This window comes from Anguilla rostrata, chromosome 19, assembly GCF_018555375.3.
Source record: "Anguilla rostrata isolate EN2019 chromosome 19, ASM1855537v3, whole genome shotgun sequence".
In the NCBI taxonomy this organism is placed as follows: Eukaryota; Metazoa; Chordata; class Actinopteri; order Anguilliformes; family Anguillidae; genus Anguilla; species Anguilla rostrata.
Window position 1 is genome coordinate 9919404 of NC_057951.1, and position 18966 is coordinate 9938369.

Sequence of the window (18966 nt, forward strand, 5' to 3'; positions counted from 1 at the left end):
AAAATCTGTTTTGTACTCCATCTGGATGTACACTTCTGCTAATTAAAGTAAAAATAATGCAAATAATAATAATAATAATAATAATAATAATAATAATAATGTGTGAAATGTTTTTTCATTTATTATTCTCAGGAGATATGCAATTAAAACAAATTTGTCTTGGAGACATCAGTGTCCTTTTTTACATAACCATTTTTCTTCACCTCCTTATTGTTCAACTCCAGGTGTTATTTACCTGTGGGATGAGAGGATATTTTTAGATTTGGTTGTGGCTGGAACAGGAAAGGCTGGATTTGGCTTTACATATGAAATGAAAGAGGATCTTGGCCTCTAGTTGCTCAGGTGAAGTGCATGGTCTGCTATCCGATCACATTCCGCTATCTCTGAACTTGTCCCTGTGTGTCCTGTGAGCTGAAAGCCTGGTCTTTCCCGTTCCTGCCTGCTTTCCTTTGGTTTGTCAGTTTTATTTACCTGTGGGGGTTTGGGAATTTCCCTCATGCCTATGTATGGCTTAGTAATTGCTTTAACCCCCTCACCTCCCCAGTTTATTTTTAGAACTATACGCAACAACATCCAGCCAAGATTTGTTCACGCACCTTTTCTTCTAAGGGAGCTATTTTTGGAGACCAGGCGCCCGTCTCAGGTGTCTCAGGTCACGTGTTGCTTTCGCTGGCTGGAGTTTCTCAGGTGATTCACTTTGATCTTTGATCGCACTTCCTGCTTGGGAATTTCTGCACGGGAGTTATGCTATTTCGGGCGAGGCAAATGGTCATGGAGTCATTTGCTGCGCCTACTGCATGTCTGTGGAATTGTTTGCATGAGCTCGTTTGAAATGCACGAGTGCAAGTTTGAGAACTGGGCTAGAGATTTTAGACATCCTTTTACTTACTTCTTTTTATGAAGTTTTTTTTCCATTTTATATTGGTTCTGTCTTGTTTTTTTTTCATTCTGTGTTGCTTCTTTTTTTTACCAGTATGTGCTTTATATTACTTTAACTGTTACTTTTGTTTCTATCATTTAAAATGACTAAACTTAAAAACAAATTAAAATACAGCGGGAAAAGCTGTACCAATCTGCAAAAATAATAATGCAGAAAAAATTTTCTTCGCCTGCTGGAATTGCCTAACTGTGCATTTCTTCTGATTTATTTTCTTATGTCTTTGTGGTGGAACCTTTAACGGCAGTGACATTCTGTAATGATGATAATAACGATAATGCTGTAACAAGACTATTATAAGACAAGGACCCATTGGAAGTGAGTGTTTCATGTTGTGCTATGTTCTGTGGTGCAAGGCTACTTTTTATGCTGTATAATGTTGACCGTTATGCTACAGTGGTCTAAAATTGAAATAATAATAATAATAATTAAAGGATTTTGATCCATTTTCATTTTACTTTTCGATAATCATGCTACTATCCAAATAAATGAAGCATTGCCATATGTATGTATATTTAACATTGTCACTAACCATTCACCCAGTTTCTTAGTGTAGATAAGAGCACATTTCTAGTTTAACTGCTCCTGCAAAAGTGGAGCCTACCAGGAAAGGTGTTCTTTAATATGCCAAACCACAGTTTGTTTTTTCTTTATGTAAAATTTATTTGCATAAATGACTGTTGAATAAAGTTTTGTCATCATCAACAATGCCTTTGCTGTCTGAGTCATATCAGTGCTAACCAACTCAGCAGCCTGCGCTCCCTGCTGACATTCCATGTTCTCTAGCGTGGACTCGTGGACACATCTACTGCAGCCAAAATCGGAGGCTGCAACGGTAGACATTAATTTTCACATACACACTCATGTGGCTCCTCACGGGTACGTTTATTACTAATGGCCGATATCATATTTGCACTTTTCATGTGAAATGGATGCATTTGGTGGCTTGTTTTAAATGTGCTCTGCTCATCCTTGTGCAACTTCAAATAAGGTCTCTTGCGTGTGTGCAGTATGGGAGTTACAAGAAATCACATCCAGTCTCTGCAGAGTGCTGCTCAAGAATACTTTATTAAAAAATTTTAAAAAATGAACCTGAACAAACTGCTGAGGAATTTGAAGATGCGGATTACACACATTTGTCCTTTTAGACTTGCATTTATAGTTCTGTAATTGTCATCTGTCATAACATCAATACCTGTTAAACTAGAATATCTCTCAGCTGGCTGTGTATAACAATACTATTGACATCTGTAACTCCCGTTTGTCAGAAACAATGCTTTTACAATGCATTTACAGTTTCATGAAGACATACTGTTTTAAAGTGTTGCTTCAAAACAAAACAACAACCAAATAAGTACCACAATTGTGGTTACACATTCCAGAAACTTCCATGAAAGGCATTGCTATCATTTACAATGCAAACTTGTTCCCTCCCATTTCAACACCATTTAAATTATCTGTAATACATGTTTCCTTAATTCTGACTGAACACATAATTGAATGAGAATACAAAAAAATAAATACACATTCAAATAAATATGAGCATCAAGAATAAATAAGTAATAAATAACAAATGAACATATAAAATTGACAGATAAATATAATGTACTTTGACTTGTTTTTGCTTTGCATGTTAATCATAAAACATTTGTTGTATTATAAAACTTTCGTCATTTAACAAATAAAAATGTACGGCTTTACAAAGCCCTGTCATCACTGTGTTTAAAAAAAAACTACCATTAGCAATATCTTGAGAGGTAATCGAAGAGAATATCGATCTCTCCAATCGCTTTGGTCTCTCCCTTCTTCCCCAACTGAAAGATAAAAGTATTACAAAAAAGTTACAATTTGATTTACAAGAAAAATTAATTAACACTAATGTTGAGTCACTAGAATAGATCACTTAGCCAATCTTTAGCAGGATATGAAATTACATAATTTTTAAAAAGATTGCAATGAAATGGAGTTGAGCAAATAACGTGTTTACTTTTCCAAGTGATCGGTGATGAATGTATGATACAGAACGCAGGCTTTTTTTTTTTACCTTGAAGAACTCTTCTTTGAAGCGCTTGCTGTGCTCGTGGTCCTTCACGTGATTGATAGACTGGAAGGGAGAGAGAGAGAGAGAGAGGCGCGTTAGCGGCGCTGCACAGTCGCTGTCACCTCGAGATAGCCATCTCCCGAAAGCGCCACAGCGGCTCGGCACGTTTCACACCTCCCGCCGCCAAGCCCGCCGCCGCTATTGTCTGACGATAAAGATTTTTTTTGCGGCTTTTCCCTGCCCACTCTCTCGCTCGAACTTTCACCGTCCTCCACCGTCTACAGCCGAGCCGAGCCGAGCCACCGCAGCGAAGCGTAGCGGACGCGTGAATCGCGGGTACTCACGCAGCCTCTCCTCTCCAGGTCCCTGCTGACCCTGTGCAGCTCGGCCCGCACTGACGCCAGGTGGGGGTACACCTCCTGGGTGGTCAGGATGTTCAGCAGGTAGAAATCCAGGATGTTGGCGTGCAGGCAGCAGATGTACAGGTTCTGGAGTCGGTGGGGAAGTACAGTTTGTGTAAATATTGGCGGAAGGCTTTTACTGCTGGAGGATGTGAGAAACGGCGAGAGTCATGGCTACTGTACGTACTGTTTGACTGTCTGAGTGATTGGCAGGTGGCATCAGGCGGGTGTCTGTGTCATTGTCCAGGTTCTGGGCCTGTTGAAATTCAATGCGTTACATTACATTCATCTGACAGATGCCTTTATCCAAAGCGACGGACAATAAGTGCATACCGAAAGGTCATTGGAACAACTACAAAACACAGGTTCGATAAGGTAGAATACTCATTTTGTACAACTATTCACAGCTTTGAACACATTAAAGTCCGGCTCACACAGTGAACATTACTCTGACCTAACCAATGCGTCATCAAAAGCCAACACTGTTAAGTCATACTCAGAAGCCACTAATATACACTGATAGTGATGATAATACCCATTGTGCTGCACTGCCACCATTGTAAATGCTTGGCAGGATTACATATTTTAAACGCTGTCGTAACGCAGTGCTGGGTAACTGAGGCGTGAATCCATCGGAAGCGGCGCGTGCGTTGGGCTTACGTGTTGGGCGAGCTCGCGGACGCGCTGGTGCGTGTGGGGGTTCCTCAGCGGGGCGCTTTTGGGGTGCTGCTTGATGACCCCGGCGCCGGCATCCCGCCACAGGCAGCACAGAACCGTCACGGCAACCAGGACTGTCCACTTCATGTCTGAACTGCGAGCGTCTTTCCTCTAAGGCTGAGTCTGCGATTGGTCAAACACCTGGCAAACAGAACTGGTGTGTCAGACCGACTCGAATCAGATCAGTCCCTGAGTTTGTCACACATTCAAAAAGCAACAGAGGATCAGTTTCTTCTTCTAAATAAGAGGCAGCTCTTACCTGGTAGGCTCGTGTGCTCCTTGATTGTGTTCAGCCATCTGTGATTGTATTTATATTCTCCACAGGTGGCCTAGATTTGTAAGGCAACGTCACTTGTGGTCTCGTCTTTCTTTGAAGTCGCCCGCCTCTGTAATTATACCTGGTTTGCCCTCCCCTTTCCACGTGATGTCGCAACATCTCCAAGCATTGTTATAATGTAAAAAAAAAAAAAAAATGCTTAGCATCAGTTGCAGAGGGAAGGTGGTCAGAAACTTTTCTGGAGGTGAAAGTTTAAACCATTTCCAATCACTCTTCGCAGCAGATTGGTGGCCTATATTGACTTTGCTGTGTCAATGAAGATTTGAAGTGACGTCATTCCGCTCAATGCAAGGCTCTTTAGACACCTCAGAACAATGGCACCTGGCATATGTGCGGTGATGCAACCGCGTAAGCTGTGTGTTCCAAGGATATGATGATATTGTGCAGTGTGGTGCTTTATACGTAATTAATAACTAGTTTAGCTGTGCTACTGTGTGCGCTGCATGAAGATACTGCTTCCTGGGTTGCCTAGGAGCGGCTAAGAAGCCCGTTTTAACGAGGCCGATATCCGGCCCGTCCATCCAGGGAATTCCCTGGTAATTAACTTGGCGATTAGCGAGTGTCAACAGCGGGTCTTTGGAAACGCGTACTTCCCTGAGTTGCCTGACTTACGGCTGCAGGCTGCGCTCCGGCTTATCTGAGTGCGAGCGAGGCCACTAATTAATCATTTCCTCGCCGGGGACGTCACAGGACAGGAAGCAGACCCTTTAACTCTGAAACGTCCTTTTTGTTTTCTTACGCGCATCACGGGCGGAAAGGCCGTAAAGATGAGCCTAAACCCCACACGTGCGTAAAAACGGGAGGGAAAGGAGACGTTGGGGCAGCGCTTGACCCCCCGCCCCCCCCCCCCGTAGAGTCCCAACCTTGTCCATTACGAGCTGCAGAAGCCAAACCGATCCCAGATCGACACCCTGAAAGGATTTTATGAGTAAGGGCGCTGAGATCAAATTTTTACGGAGAGAAAATAAACCTTCCTGACAACCACGTCCATTACAGTTGGGCTGGTAGATGGCTCTCTTTCTGCCTTGGCTTGAAGGCCATTTAACGTGACAGTCGCTATTTCATTTGGACCAGAAACTGAAATGGGTCAGACCCTAAGAGTCTGATAATCAATCTTCTCATAACTTCACCCTTCATTGTTTTTGTATCTAATGAATTAATCATGCGTAGCTAGAAACAAGACAATCAGTTCGAATGTTTGTGAAGTTTATTTTACCCTTTTCCAAATACTGGATGTCTGAAATGCATGTCCTTGTTTTGCATTTCACTTGAAAAGCTGATTTTCTCACAGAAAAGCACAGGTTTGAATTTATGAGTTTTACTGAAATTGAAAGCACAGAAAAACATGCATTACTTCAGGAGAAAATGTTTTTTTTATTGTACTTTGTGCACAAAAACAATCCATTTTGCATAGTTTCATTTTCACTTGCGTGTGGCAAATACAAAAGGACTACAGCTTTGAAATAAGTGTTTTCTAGTTTCTAGTTCCTTCCTCTGCCTCATCAAATCTACAAAAATAAATTACTGCACCTATTCGCTCATAATCCATTTTAAACTTCATTTTCTTAATTAGATAACATTAGAAAAAAATGGTAAGAATTGAAAAAAATATATATAAAAACATTTTCAAACATAATATGCAGGAAGAAAACGCACACAGCTGAGAGTTTTTAATGTGGCCATGGGCTCTAGCTCTTGCCCCAGAAGCTCTTCTGTCGTTTCTGAGCTCGTTCCAGGACCTGGGAAGCCATGGAGCAGGAAGCGGCCGACCAGGCCGAGATCTGGGACATCCTGTCATCTGTGTGAGGGACAGGCACTGGTCAGGGCGTTACGCACACACACACACACACGCACGCACACACACAGACACATAAACACACACACACGCACATGCACACTTGCACACACACACGCACACACACACACGTACACACACAGACACACACACACACGCACACGCACACACATGCGCGCACACACACACACGCACTCACACACACACACACACGCACACGCGCACACACACGCACACACACAGACGCATAAACACACGCACACACACACGGCAGCACGCTAATCTCAGCCGTAGCTGTAATCGGGCGCAAGCCGTGACGTTTCACCTGTAACGCTCGCTCCGGAAAACGGTAACACTGCACCAGATTTCATCTGTTCTGCTTACAGCTGCACTCTGGCAAAGTGATGTAGTCACCGCCTGCCCCTTGTACATGGCTGTAGGGAGTCACTTCACTCACAGTTACTGAAAATGACATGTTCTGAAAGTCTTGCATGGGACTCGGTTCTCTGCATTGCTTCTACCAGCACTGGCTTGCAGTAGGACATACTTACGACCGAACGTAACTATCAGCCAGCAGCCTGCGCTGGCCAGAGACCGGTACGGTATGGTAACCCAATAGCCACCATAGATTGTCTTGGTTGGCCAACGTTAGAAGATTCTTGTTGGGTGGCCAACCAGCAAGCCTAACGGTGTACAAAGGGTGAAGAGCCTTGGGTCGACCGCGTGATGTTTACCGGTATTTCTGCGGCTGTTCGTTTCCAGACATCATTCATTTTTGTGTGTTCGTCTTTCAGAATTATAACTAAGGGTTCACAAACGGCACAGACACCAGCCAGAAAAAGGAAAAGAGTGTTTTCCGCATTAGCCCGTTACTTTACCGTCGTCAGAAAGGTCAGCTGAAGCAGCGGCTGCCATCTCGTGCCTGACGAATCCGAGGTTACCTTTAGAAAGGCAGAAGGGATAAACCACGGTTACATGCATTCTTTAAACTCATTCTCCTCAAGTTTCCCTATTTTATGGCAATATTGATGCCGGTTGACAAAAGAATAGCTGTCAGAAACAAAGTGCCGACTTCATCGGATCTGAGGTCACAATTAGACAGAATCCACCCCATTATGCACAGGCGTATCGTTTCTCTTTGGGGTTTTTCTGCTGTGCCAGTGAATGGATTTTCGGAGGCATCTTGTTCCGAGTGTGAAACGGATCCTGGGTGTTCGGTTACGTCAGAGCCCTCAGTCAATGCGCGCTGCGATGTGGAAATCCGGGCAGGGCCCTCTGGGCCGATTCGGGAATCCCTGAAAGGCGGACGTGAGGTGGGCGGCGGTGCGGGCCCCGCGTGCGGAAAACACTCAGGTCCTCCTTCCGGGCTGCCGGGCAGGGCGGGGGGGCGTCAGACAGATCGGCGGGGAGGAGCGCCGATCGGCCGGGTCCGCCGGGGCTGACCTACATACCGTGACCTCTCTCCCCCGCCGCGAGGAAACCGCACTGCGTCACCCGCCACAGAGCAGAGGGCCTCCTCCCCCCAGCCAGAGCAAGAACCCAGGCGCACGGAACCGTGCTGATGTAACCATGGAGATGGAACCGTGCTGATGTAACCATGGAGACGGAACCATGGTGATGGAACCATGCTGGCCCTCATAACCCAGTAAGGAAGCACTGACACCACAGTGGCTCTTCACACTAAGCTGAGAAAGGCGCGGCTCCTGGATGCTCACGCAGCCTGCTCAGCAGCCGGAGCACAGCCGCGAGCAGCCCGCGCTCACCGTTGTGCTGGAACTCCGGGTCCCTCAGCTTTCCCAGGATGCGATTGGTCGGGGCGGGAGCGGGAGGAGGGGGGGCGGCGGCGGGGCTGCGCCTGCGGGACGTCCCGGCAGGGCGCGGAGCGGGGGAGTCATCCGGGGAGGGGTGCGCGGGCCAGGCGTCCTCCCTCAGCGGGATGGGGTCCGCTGTGGTCAGACCTGCAGCCGGCGAGGAGTGAGGCGAGCTGCTCCCCTGAGACACAGAAACACACCTCAGTGAAACGCTTATACTGTTCCAAAGATTATATTAAATTTTTTTCCTTTGTTGGTTTTTGGGTGGTGTACCTTACTGCCGACCCTCTCCGGCGAGGCCCGGGACAGAGGCTTGTGGGGCGAGTGGGGTTTCCCCAGAGGCGGCTCGCTCCTCCGGATACTCCTGCCCGGAGAGGCCTCCTTCGGTTTCGGAGGGGAGACCAGAATGGCGCCCCCTAAAGTTCAGCCAAGAAAGAACCCAGAGCCAAAACAGGAGCGGATGTCACTCACTCTTAGGGCTGTAGCTGCTGAGCACTCAAACTGCGAGCACAGCTGAGACTCGTTCGCTCAGATGGTTTAGCATTGCTTAGGCAGACAGATAATCCCATGAATAAGGGCAAGGCATCAACAGCCATAAAAATGCTAAGTAAGCAATTGAAAGAAAATATTTCTGTTTATCTACACGCTTATGATTTAGTGGTTTGATTGGGCACTACTGGGCACCCGACTCAGACGAATCATAAGTAAAATCCAAGCTTCAGATTGCAACATTTATACGTTACACAAGGCTCTGGGAAGTTTGAAATTCCAACTGAAAAAATTCACGATGCATTTTATTAAAATGCAGTGGTTTACTCAAATGGTCTGAGGAAACCAACAGCTTTGAAGCATTTGAGTATGGCAACATGTTTGAGTCTTCACTGATCTTTGACTTTTCAAATGAAACTTTTTTTTTAGTCTTTTTCATTGACTTATCACAACTTATTCTACTATTGAGTTGAGACTACTCAATCCATGTTGGTTTTCCAGTGTAGAACTTATCAAGATTTTTTTTTTACAATGCTATCATTAAAAACTAAATAACTACATATTTTTTGCCTTTCAATAGTCAGCTTGCGTCTTTATTACTCAGTTATTCCCAGTGCCCTGTCACTGGAAACAATCAGTCGTGTTGTTGACTGATTGTTTCCAGTGACAGGGCAATGGGAATATGTTGATAGTGACAGGCGCCCACCCACGTCAGTATCTTCAAACAGATGCGTGCGCCACAGGTTGCCAAGAACTGGCTGCCTTTGTGACTCTGTTTGAGACAAATGCTGACACTCTTAATCGTGTAGCAGCTCAGCGGACCATGTATTTACACAACTGCCATTACCGCGTCCGAAGGAAGTTCGGCAGAGGGTTCAGGCGTACATTTTGTTTTTTGCCTTGATGCGCACAGAACCTGTGCACTTAAATTTACCCATCTCACGTTTGTATATTTTATGTAATTAGGCAGGTGGGGGAAAAAATCTGTCTTGTTTTGTTCCGCCAAACCTCTAGTAATGTATTAACTTATGAAGCAGGAAGCAGTGTGGTTTCTGGGGGGGGGGGGGTTAGGTGGTCGGTTGAGAGGTACCTGTTGTCGGGGTGGTGAGGTCATGGTGCGTCCTCTGGATAGTGGTGATGGTCTTCATTTTGGGGGTGGGCAGCCTGCCCCCCAGCACAGAGCTGTGGGAGTCTGATGTGGGTGACAGATCCCCTGAGGCTGTTGCCCTAAAACACAGCCACAACCCTGTAAGCAGGGTCCCCCAGAGGGACCGCTAACCGTACCCTATTAGAGCTGCATTAACCCTGGACGTCTTACTGTGAGACAGGTGGTTTTAAAGGCCGTTATATGTGTATCTGTGCTGATGAAGTGTGTGCATACTTATCACTCTTGTACTCCTCTTCCTCCTGCTCCTCCTCTTCCTCCAGCTCCTCCCGTCTTTTCCCGCCGTGGGGCTCCTCCCCCAGCTTCTCTCTCTCGTCCCTGTCCTTCTGCTCTGGCTCCGCCTCCCCCCAGACCAGCTTCCTTCGCACTGGGAGGGTGGGTGCATTGTGCAGCTCCGCCTCCTCGCTGCCTCCCCCAGAGGGGGACCGGGCCGAGGGGGACCGGGGCAGGGACCGTCTGTCGGTGCTCCCCCTCACACTCTCAATACTGCAGTCAGACCCCCCCCACAGCGGGACAGAGGAGAGCTCAGACTCACCAACAAAAAACAAGTCTTACTTGAGATTAATATTACGAGTCTAGGTAACAGAAGTCCTTAATATCGCTGAATGCTATATTTCAGCTGTTCAGACAGACTAATATCAGTGAAATCTGAATATTTTGTGTAGATATTTGTCAGACAGACATAATAATCAGTGAGCTTGCTAGCGATCTGTATTTGAAGTGAATCGTTTTGTAGCTCACGGCATTGCAGGTTGTGAAGACTCTAATTAGCGTTCAGTAGGAATGTATTGGCTTGAGCAGTAGGGAGTTTCAGTGCTAACAATACAGAGCTGTGTCTGTTGGGTCAGAAGGCCTGGTAGCCGTACGGCAGCTGAGACTGAGCCCCCTAGTGGACGGAGGCCAGCACCGCAGCGCCTCACCTGGCGAGGTCCAGAGCGTGGATGGTGCTGCTGGTGCTGCTGCGTTCCGTGCCGGTGTCTGAGGCGGTGGAGGCCTCCCACAGGCGGTTCTGCTCGGACAGGATCTGGTTCAGGTGGTCCCGGGAGAAGTGGGTCCCCCAGGCCCTCCGCCGGTACGCCTCGGCCTTCTCTCTCAGCTCCTGCGCCTGACAGATTTGAAAATAGGGGAACGAAATGACAGTTGGGAAAACTGCAGGCTCGAGTGGGGATTGGCTGGAAATGAGTTAATGAGGGTCCCCAGCGCAGCCCATAGTGCAGAGTGCAGCCGTTTACAAGCTCCACAGAGGGCTCTGTAGCTGGCTGCAGCAGAGGTGAGGGACTATGCTTAAGATGGCCGCCTCGCGATCCTCTCTCCGCAGACACACAGACGCGCAGCCGGCTTTCGAAACCTGGATGTGGCTGCGGTCGCATGCAATCAGATCTGGGTCAAAAATATACTAAAAAACTTAATATGAAATCATACGGAAATATGAAAGAATCATTTTCTTTTGAATATTGGTGAAAAAGAGTCTCTTATAATTGCAGTCAATCTTCAGGAATTGTACTGGTGTATAAAGGCCAATATATAATTGTTTGACCCAGGTGTAGATGCAACAAAAGCACACAGTAGCTGTATGGACAGAAAAACAGAGTCCGTGCATCGATCGTCCCTGCTACTCAAACCGAACGGCTGCATTTCGGGTGAGCTCAGCGGCTCCTAGTGGACGTGCAGGGAGAGGCAGGTGTCACTGCAGAATCGTCACCGTCAGTATCCTTTGCAGGGAAGAGGAAGGTGGAAAGCCCCAGCGTGGCTGTGTGGGCCCCGGGGTCCCCACAAGTACACTGGAGCGCATTCGGTTCCTTTAATCTTCATGTGCGGAATCCGGGTGCCACAATGACAAGAGCTGACACATGAATGCCTGACTGGAAACTATTTACATCACTGGTGACTGCTTGTAAAATAGGCTACTCTTATTTTGTAGCTATAAACCTGAGTTTAAATTAACCAGTAATATAGCTATAAACCTGAGTTTAAATTAACCAGTAATATAGCTATAAACCTGAGTTTAAGTTAACCAATAATATAGCTATAAACCTGACTTTAAATTAACCAATAATATAGCTATAAATCTCAATTCAAACTAGCCAGTAATAGAGCTATAAATCTGAGTTTAAATTAACCAATAATAGAGCTATAAACCTGAGTTTAAATTAACAAATAATATAGCTACAATCCTGAGTTTAAATTAACCAGTAATATAGCTATAAACCTGAGTTTAAGTTAACCAATAATATAGCTATAAATCTCAATTCAAACTAGCCAGTAATAGAGCTATAAACCTGAGTTTAAATTAACCAATAATAGAGCTATAAACCTGAGTTTAAATGAACAAATAATATAGCTACAATCCTGAGTTTAAATTAACCAGTAATAGAGCTATAAACCTGAGTTTAAATTAACCAATAACTGTTAACCTGAGTTTAAATTAACCAATTATATAGCCATAAACCTGAGTTTAAATTAACCAATTAATATAGCTATAAACCTGCATTTAAATTAACCAATATTATAGCTATAAACCTCAGTTTAAATTAACAAATAATATAGCTATAAATATGAGTTTAAATTAACCAATAATATAGTATTATTGGTTCATATCTCTGAGGTTCTGCTGTGCATCACTGCTAATGTTCGTCTTCAGACATACCCACCCCGTGTGAGGGCGTCCATTATTTCACACACACACACACACACACACACCCGGACTGTAACAGAAAGTTCTGGAAGGGTCTCCCTGTACCACGTGTGACTGTCACACCCCCGTGTGGACGAAGGGTAAAGAGCTAATGTTAGACACCAGTCAGCCAGCGTTGCACCTCGGTGCTCAGCAAATAAAGCCATCCTCCCATCGCCCCTGCTGCTCAGTGAGAATAGCAGAGAATCTGCATGCATGCTAAGAGGAGGTGTCCATACCCCTTCAGCCTTGAAGCTGAGTCCCATATTGCACCTTATTCAGAAAAAAAAACCTTTTTCAAACCCAGGGACACAGAATAAGGAGCTTGAGAGTGCAAGCATTAAAACATGGGACCCGAGTGAAATATAAGTCTAGAGACAACATGCTAAATAACTGCAGTTCAGGCCCTGGCCAGCTGGGCCTCTCTCACTGCAGCCTCCATGTCACCCCCCACAGTCAGAATGTGCATCATGCTGGGGCACTCTGGGAAAGCACGGGCACTCTCTCTGTTTGCCCTCACTGCGACGGGGCCAGTCTTACCTCTGCTGCAGCTGTGGAGGACCGGACCCAAACCCCGTCTCTGAGCCGGTAGTGCAGGGGGGAGCGGAAATGAGAGCTGTACTCTGACCTCACCTTCCTGGAAACACACGCACACACACGCACATACATATACACGCACACACATACACACACGCATACACACACACGCATACACACACACACGCATACACATACACACACACACGAAGACACCCACACGCAAAACAAAAATACAGTTGTAGATGTTGGAAGTCAGGGAGGCTATTTGGGAAATTTGCAGTTCTCACAGCCAGAAGACTACAGAGGTGCACGATATCCGGTTCTAAATGGAAGTGACAGAAAATTTAAATTGAAACTTATAATTGATTGATAAATGCCAAGGATCTATCAGATAAAAATGTGTTAATGTCTCACTGTCATTTGGAAACGGCCGTCTAAACGTGATTCTACAGTGATTCCGCACAGCCTACCTGTGCTTATGCTGTGGCATATACGGATTCAGTTCCGTTCTTTGAAACAGCCCGCACTCCCATCGCCCTGGCAACTCACCTGTATCCCCCATGGGAGGGGCGGGGCTGTGGTGGGCTCTGTGACCTCGTTTCCCGCCACTGGCTTTGCGAACCACACTGAGGGGCGCCGTTCTGGAGGCTTGGTTTCCTGGATAGCTGCAGCTGCTTCTTCTTCTTCTTCTTCTTCATGTTCTGGAGAGCGGTGAACGCAGGATACAGAAATACCATAGAGTTCACTAACCTGCCACATTTCTGTGGTCAGGCAGTTCATCTGCGCAGTGTGTAAATGGGTCAGTAACCTTTGAGATGTGCTGCAGTGTGCCACAATTACAGCTGAGTGCAAACTAAAAAAAAAAAAAAAGCAAATGCAGAGACCTCGATACGATCAAAGATAATCGTGTGGCTTAGGGCATGGAAATAATGCCAGCTGAGAAACGATATAAAACCACACGTTTCTCAGAACCACATCAGCAAGGGCCAGGAAATCCCTCTGCAAACTAATCAAACCGTGCAACGTGTATTGCTACCGGCGAGCGTTTTCTTTGCAAGAGGTCATGCAAGTACTCAAAAGGAAGCCACCTGTAGATTCGCTGTAGATTGGCTTTGCAAGCAGATGTTGAGGTGCGTTACCAAAACTGGGGCCACAAAAATTCAAAAACCACATTCAAATACATTGATTTGAGAATTATTCCATGACACGTATTGTGTTGCATTGATTTTCTTGTGCAGTTATTGTACACTTGCTATACAGCAGCGGAGGTGGGACAGCTGACCCCATCCGTTACACCAAAATGAGATCAGATGTGAAAAATGTGCAATGTGTCATTAGGGTTTTCTGAGGGGGCAGAGGTCCCGCAGGTGAAGGTGACCCCTTCTGGTGCTTTAGCATTTTTCACAAAGAAAAACTTTTCTATCCGTCATTAATTTTGCACAGTTGGAAATCTGTAAAACCTCAGGGCTCATTAGCTAGCCACCACTGCACGTCACAGCTACCTAGCCACTGCTGTCCTGTTTTTCTGCTGGTACTGAACTCTATGGTCTGACATCATTGGGGTGGGGCACCGGGGGGGTCACCTTTGCTGCCCTCTCCGGGGAGTCCTGCTCCGGCTGGAACTGAGCCCCCTCCTCTCTCTGCTCCAGGTCCCGCCGCAGTCGGGGAGCCCTGGGGGGCGGGGACCCTTTGAAGCTCCGCCTGTACTCGCTCTCCTGGACCAATGGGTTCGCCTTGAAGGGCGGGATGACGGGACTGCTGCTGTACACCACCTATCAGGAGGGAGCGCAGGTGCACACTGAGGTCAGCCCTGGGGCTTCATCAAACGCACAGTTACTGAACAGCTGCCGTGACACAGGTCAAACACGCACGCTGTTAAACCCTTATTTGTCATTGTTGTCAGTTTACATTTGACACTGTCAACTGCTACTGTCGCTTAAAACATACTTCTGTAGATGGGGTTGCTATATGGGTGTTGCGGATATTGTGTGCATTTTATAGAAGCTATTAAGGTTTTACAGAAATAGTGCATTGGTGATATAGAGATGTTATATGGGTGTTATATACATGGTATGGTTGCGGGTTAAGGATAATGAGATTTTTATGAAGATATGGTAAGAGGATATTTTATAAATGTTACACGAGCAGATGTAGCTGCTTAGAGACAGCAAAGGGGTGTTATCAGGATGCTACAGGGCTGCTGAAGGGATGCTGCAGGAGCACGGTACCTGTTCTGCAGCCAGGAGGGGGGAGCTGGCTACCCGCGTTTTCCGCTGGAACTGCCTCTGATACTCTGAGCTCAGGAGCCGATTGGCACGGCCTGCTGACTTAAGCCCCGCCCTCCTCTTCAGAACGTGGTGGACCTGGAGCAGCAGATATGACATCACAACCGAGCCCTGCTTTGGCCTTACATCTCCCGGGTTAGCATTTTATCAGCGTTTATAATAATTTGGAATTATACCCCCTTTACTTTTTTGTGGTAATTTGCAATGTATTTTAAGGAATGGTACATCCTCATTTAGTTTCAATGAAAAGTCTCTCTCTTATGGTCCAACATCCTTAGAGGTCTTTCCCATCTGTTTCTTTGGGTTGCCTTGGCAACCTGTTGTTTCACTGCATGTCAAAATACCAGTGTAGTATGTTCTTGGCATCATTTCATTTTGGGCCGGGAGTTTTGCCAATTTACAGAAGTTCTACCAATTTACAGGTGAAAGCCAAATCTTGGCAAGTCGAGTCCCGCATGAGGTTAGCTGGCTTCTGGAAAAGCTCTCTGAAACCGCAGGGCGAATAAAACACAGAAATTCAATATTAAATATCATAATTGTTGTTTTTACATGTGAGTAGTGCAGAGCAGGGCTGTGCAGGCTAAGTGTAGTTTGACAGGCGGGGTCAAGAGCACTGAACCCTCCCACTCACTCCATTCAGCACAGGCTCCGCCTCCTCCACTGTGACAGCACCCCGGGGCTCTGCAGCTGGGGGCGGGGCCTGGGTGACCGGTACGCTCCCCTCACACAGAGCCCCAGAGGGCCTGGGACCCCTGGGGGCCAGTGGGGTTTGGGCACCCTCTGCGTCTCCCGGTGCCTCTGCAGGGGGCGCTGCAGCGGGAGTCGTGCTTGGCCTGGGGGTGTGGTGTTCCCGTGGCAACTCTTCTGGCCCCGGCCATTGAAAGGACTGGTACACCCGGGGCCTGTGGAAAGGCACCCTCTTTTTAGAATGGAACTGCGGCTCTCTGCTGACACCTGTCCACATGACAAAAGAGCAAGGAAGGGGAATCATGTGACTATTCAAATGAGCCAGCTTGCCACAGGTGCATAACTTGCAAAACAGAACAGAAAAGAGTTTATAGGGGGTCTTTAAATCCTTACCCAGCTGGTCGGACCGAAGCCCCGCCTTGGGCATCCTGAACTGGGGAGATGCGCTTCTGGACCGCGCGCTCCGCCCCTTGAATTTGCTCTTATACTCGCTGATCCCCTGTTTGGTTCGGACATGCACGTCAGGAATGTACTAATTGTACAGAACTGGCATCCTGGCAGTTCACTTCCATAGATAGAAGGCTACATACAAACTGAATCACAACTTAGGGTAGCCTGCGACTACATTGCATTTTCAGTTATTCTGTAAGGCAAGAGTTACACATTCTTTGAACATGAAAAAATAAACCCGTCTATTGGCTGCAGGTCGATGTCTCGTAGACGAGAATATTCCGCTAATCTATCTAGCTAGTTGCTTAATAGCTCACTAGATTATGCTAACGCTCCGTCGTCCTTCCTGGATGTCAATGTCATACACGAATACGGATTTACCCGTGCGATGCACTTTCTCAGCGAGATCTTAATCGATTGATTGATTGATGTTTTTTGTGAACACATAACGTACATCTACAGATACTTAGCCTGAGGTTATGCAGTTTACTACACAATCGCTTTCGGTGCTAGTTAGATTTGCGAGATAACAGTTACTTGACTGTAGTGGCTACCCGATAAACTACGTATCTCTGTCTTGAACAGAAGATTTCGGAGATTTCCCGTCCTCACTAAATGCCAAATGCAAAGTAATCAGTCCCAAGCTTCAACCATATCTTTAAATCGAAACTTATTCTATGCATGTCGGACAAGGAAACAGATGACGTAGCAACATATGCATGTTCAAAACACTTGTTCTCCAATACTGTAGCTACTTAACTATTGCACACCTTTTAACTTGACACGTTACCTTAAATTTGACTGCCATTTTAATGTACAATCTGCGGAGAAGGATGTTGCATTGGTGCTTACAGTTGTTATTGCAAATAAAGTCAGTTTGCACAAACCACGTTTAGAGTCATTGAGCGCAGTACGTTGCCTTGGTAAAGGTTTCAGCGTCCTTCTACAAGCGCATGCGCACTTAGTCCAAACTGTCAGCCTCAAGTGGATTGTTGTTTTTGTGGGTTTGTATCATGTGATATATAATAACCAATGGTTTTTTTAGAAACAATACAGTGACTACAGAATGTAAACACACGTTTTAATATGTATACAGCAATTAATACACATTTGCATATGTAGGACTCTTTGTTTGTATTCATAAAGCATATCAAGTTGTAATCTCGGTTCCGGTTTTCCCATCCATGTTCTATTCCAATCCACAATTAGCTAAAAGATAAAGAACATCTTAGACTGGGGCCCTGTTTCACAGAGCAAAATTACTCTGGACTCTCCCAAATCTGGAACATGGACTGAAGTAAAACGAGCTGTTCCGAGTTTTACTCAGGGCAGTTATCCTGCTAACCCAGTAATATTTATTTGTAAAAAAAAAAAAGAAAAGAACCTCCTGCACTGATACTCCGATATGCTTTATGAATACGAGTCCCAGTCCTTCAATAGTTTGTACACTCCTGCGCTGGAGTTCTGTTTGGAAAGCCGTTATGCAGATGTTTTCCAATAGGGGGCAGTAGAGCATAAATATGTAAGCAGGTTGCTTATCAGTGCAGCCCACAGTGTGCTCACGCCATGGAGAAACACAGTGATAAATCGGTGGCGTGATGTTGGGAGCCAATTCATGTGAGAATCTGATCCAGATCAGGGGGGATTGAGAAGGGTGAGATTTGTTAGGCACAAACACTGGAAAAAACAGATGCTTTATCTTTTTTGGGCATCATACAAATCCCATCACTCAGAGCTTTTAATGCAAGGTGTCAGTTCTGAGCCGTGAATCAGAGCTAACATAGCCTAAACAAGTAAATCCATTCAGCATCAGCTGAAATCTGTGTCAGATTATGGCTGTTGCCAGATGAAAATGTAAAACACACTCTATTCTCTGACAGAAAACATCTACATTATCAAGCATTGAATCAACACTCACTCAGTTTTCCCAGAACTGAACTGATATTTTTTAGGCTGTGATTTCAGATTACGACATTTTTCATACGGGAGAAGTGACAAATATAATTTAATATCGTAACAGACAAATATAAAGTAAGCCCGTGTGTTTCATATATGGAGCATATTTATATGTACTTGCTACATCTCCTCGCCATGTTCATGAATTTTTAAACATAATAAAACAGTCACTGGTGATGAGTGATTTGTCCACAGGCAGTTGCACATATTTGGATGAATTCACTTTCTTAATAAAACAACTGGGGCACTTATGTGAGAGTGCATAGGACAGAGTGAATTAGAGGCCCTGGGGGTGTTTCCACAAGCCTTTCCATGTACAAGCAAGGAGTCTACCATTAAACACCCCCCCCCCCCCCACAACCCCCTATCCCATAGTCTACAAACCGGACCTGCGGCGCATGTTGAAAAGCCTGTCTCCTAGTGCGGTTACATTAGCCGCTGCTTCACTGACAACAATGCCGCTGTTTGTACTGGGAGGGTGCACTCACGGTCTCCACGCTCCTGGAGGAATGGAGCACAGATTGGGCTAGAATTAGAATGAGGAGTGGGAGGAGAAGGAGTGGGAGCAGGAGCAGGGGCAGGAGTGGGAGCGAGCTTTACGCGCCCTTCTGTGGAGGCAGGCGCACCGAGAAGCCATGGAAACCGAGCGGGCGCCTGGTCGCTCAGTGACAAGCCGACACG

General features: G+C 46.0%; 2 protein-coding genes across 3 annotated transcripts; both read right to left on the reverse strand.

Annotated features, from left to right (window-relative positions):
- Positions 1 to 1992: 1992 nt before the first annotated feature.
- On the reverse strand, positions 1993 to 5058 carry LOC135245828 (interleukin-22-like). Its single transcript, XM_064319137.1, has 6 exons — positions 4356 to 5058; positions 4040 to 4237; positions 3567 to 3635; positions 3323 to 3466; positions 2982 to 3041; positions 1993 to 2751 (listed from the first exon to the last, which is right to left on the reverse strand). Exons 2-6 carry the CDS (start codon positions 4181 to 4183, stop codon positions 2677 to 2679), a joined length of 492 nt encoding a protein of 163 aa, XP_064175207.1. The 5' UTR covers positions 4184 to 4237; positions 4356 to 5058; the 3' UTR covers positions 1993 to 2676.
- Positions 5059 to 5787: 729 nt separating this feature from the next.
- Positions 5788 to 17267, reverse strand: mdm1 (Mdm1 nuclear protein). 2 transcript variants are annotated; one of them, XM_064319683.1, is made up of 14 exons: positions 17120 to 17267; positions 16273 to 16378; positions 15824 to 16146; positions 15136 to 15270; positions 14491 to 14679; positions 13457 to 13608; positions 12908 to 13004; positions 10614 to 10798; positions 9910 to 10179; positions 9619 to 9755; positions 8313 to 8455; positions 7992 to 8220; positions 7107 to 7169; positions 5788 to 6231 (listed from the first exon to the last, which is right to left on the reverse strand). In XM_064319683.1, exons 1-14 carry the CDS (start codon positions 17135 to 17137, stop codon positions 6122 to 6124), a joined length of 2157 nt encoding a protein of 718 aa, XP_064175753.1. In that variant the 5' UTR covers positions 17138 to 17267; the 3' UTR covers positions 5788 to 6121. The 2 variants fall into 2 exon arrangements, with proteins under 2 accessions (XP_064175753.1, XP_064175752.1); XM_064319682.1 differs by having other exon boundaries at positions 13457 to 13599; positions 14479 to 14679.
- Positions 17268 to 18966: the final 1699 nt, after the last annotated feature.

Bases quoted from the DNA above. Each gene is read 5' to 3' on its own strand.
- LOC135245828 (XM_064319137.1), bottom strand. From the start codon at position 4,183: ATGAAGTGGACAGTCCTGGTTGCCGTGACGGTTCTGTGCTGCCTGTGG. The intron at 3,042-3,322 runs GTGAGTACCCGC...TCTCCCTTCCAG, and splicing joins ACCTGGAGAGGAGAGGCTGC to TCTATCAATCACGTGAAGGA. The intron at 2,752-2,981 runs GTAAAAAAAAAA...TTTATCTTTCAG, and splicing joins TCAAAGAAGAGTTCTTCAAG to TTGGGGAAGAAGGGAGAGAC.
- mdm1 (XM_064319682.1), bottom strand. The intron at 15,271-15,823 runs GTGAGTGGGAGG...CTGCTGCTCCAG, and splicing joins CGGAGCCTGTGCTGAATGGA to GTCCACCACGTTCTGAAGAG. The intron at 10,180-10,613 runs GTGAGGCGCTGC...GTCTGACTGCAG, and splicing joins CACGCTCTGGACCTCGCCAG to TATTGAGAGTGTGAGGGGGA.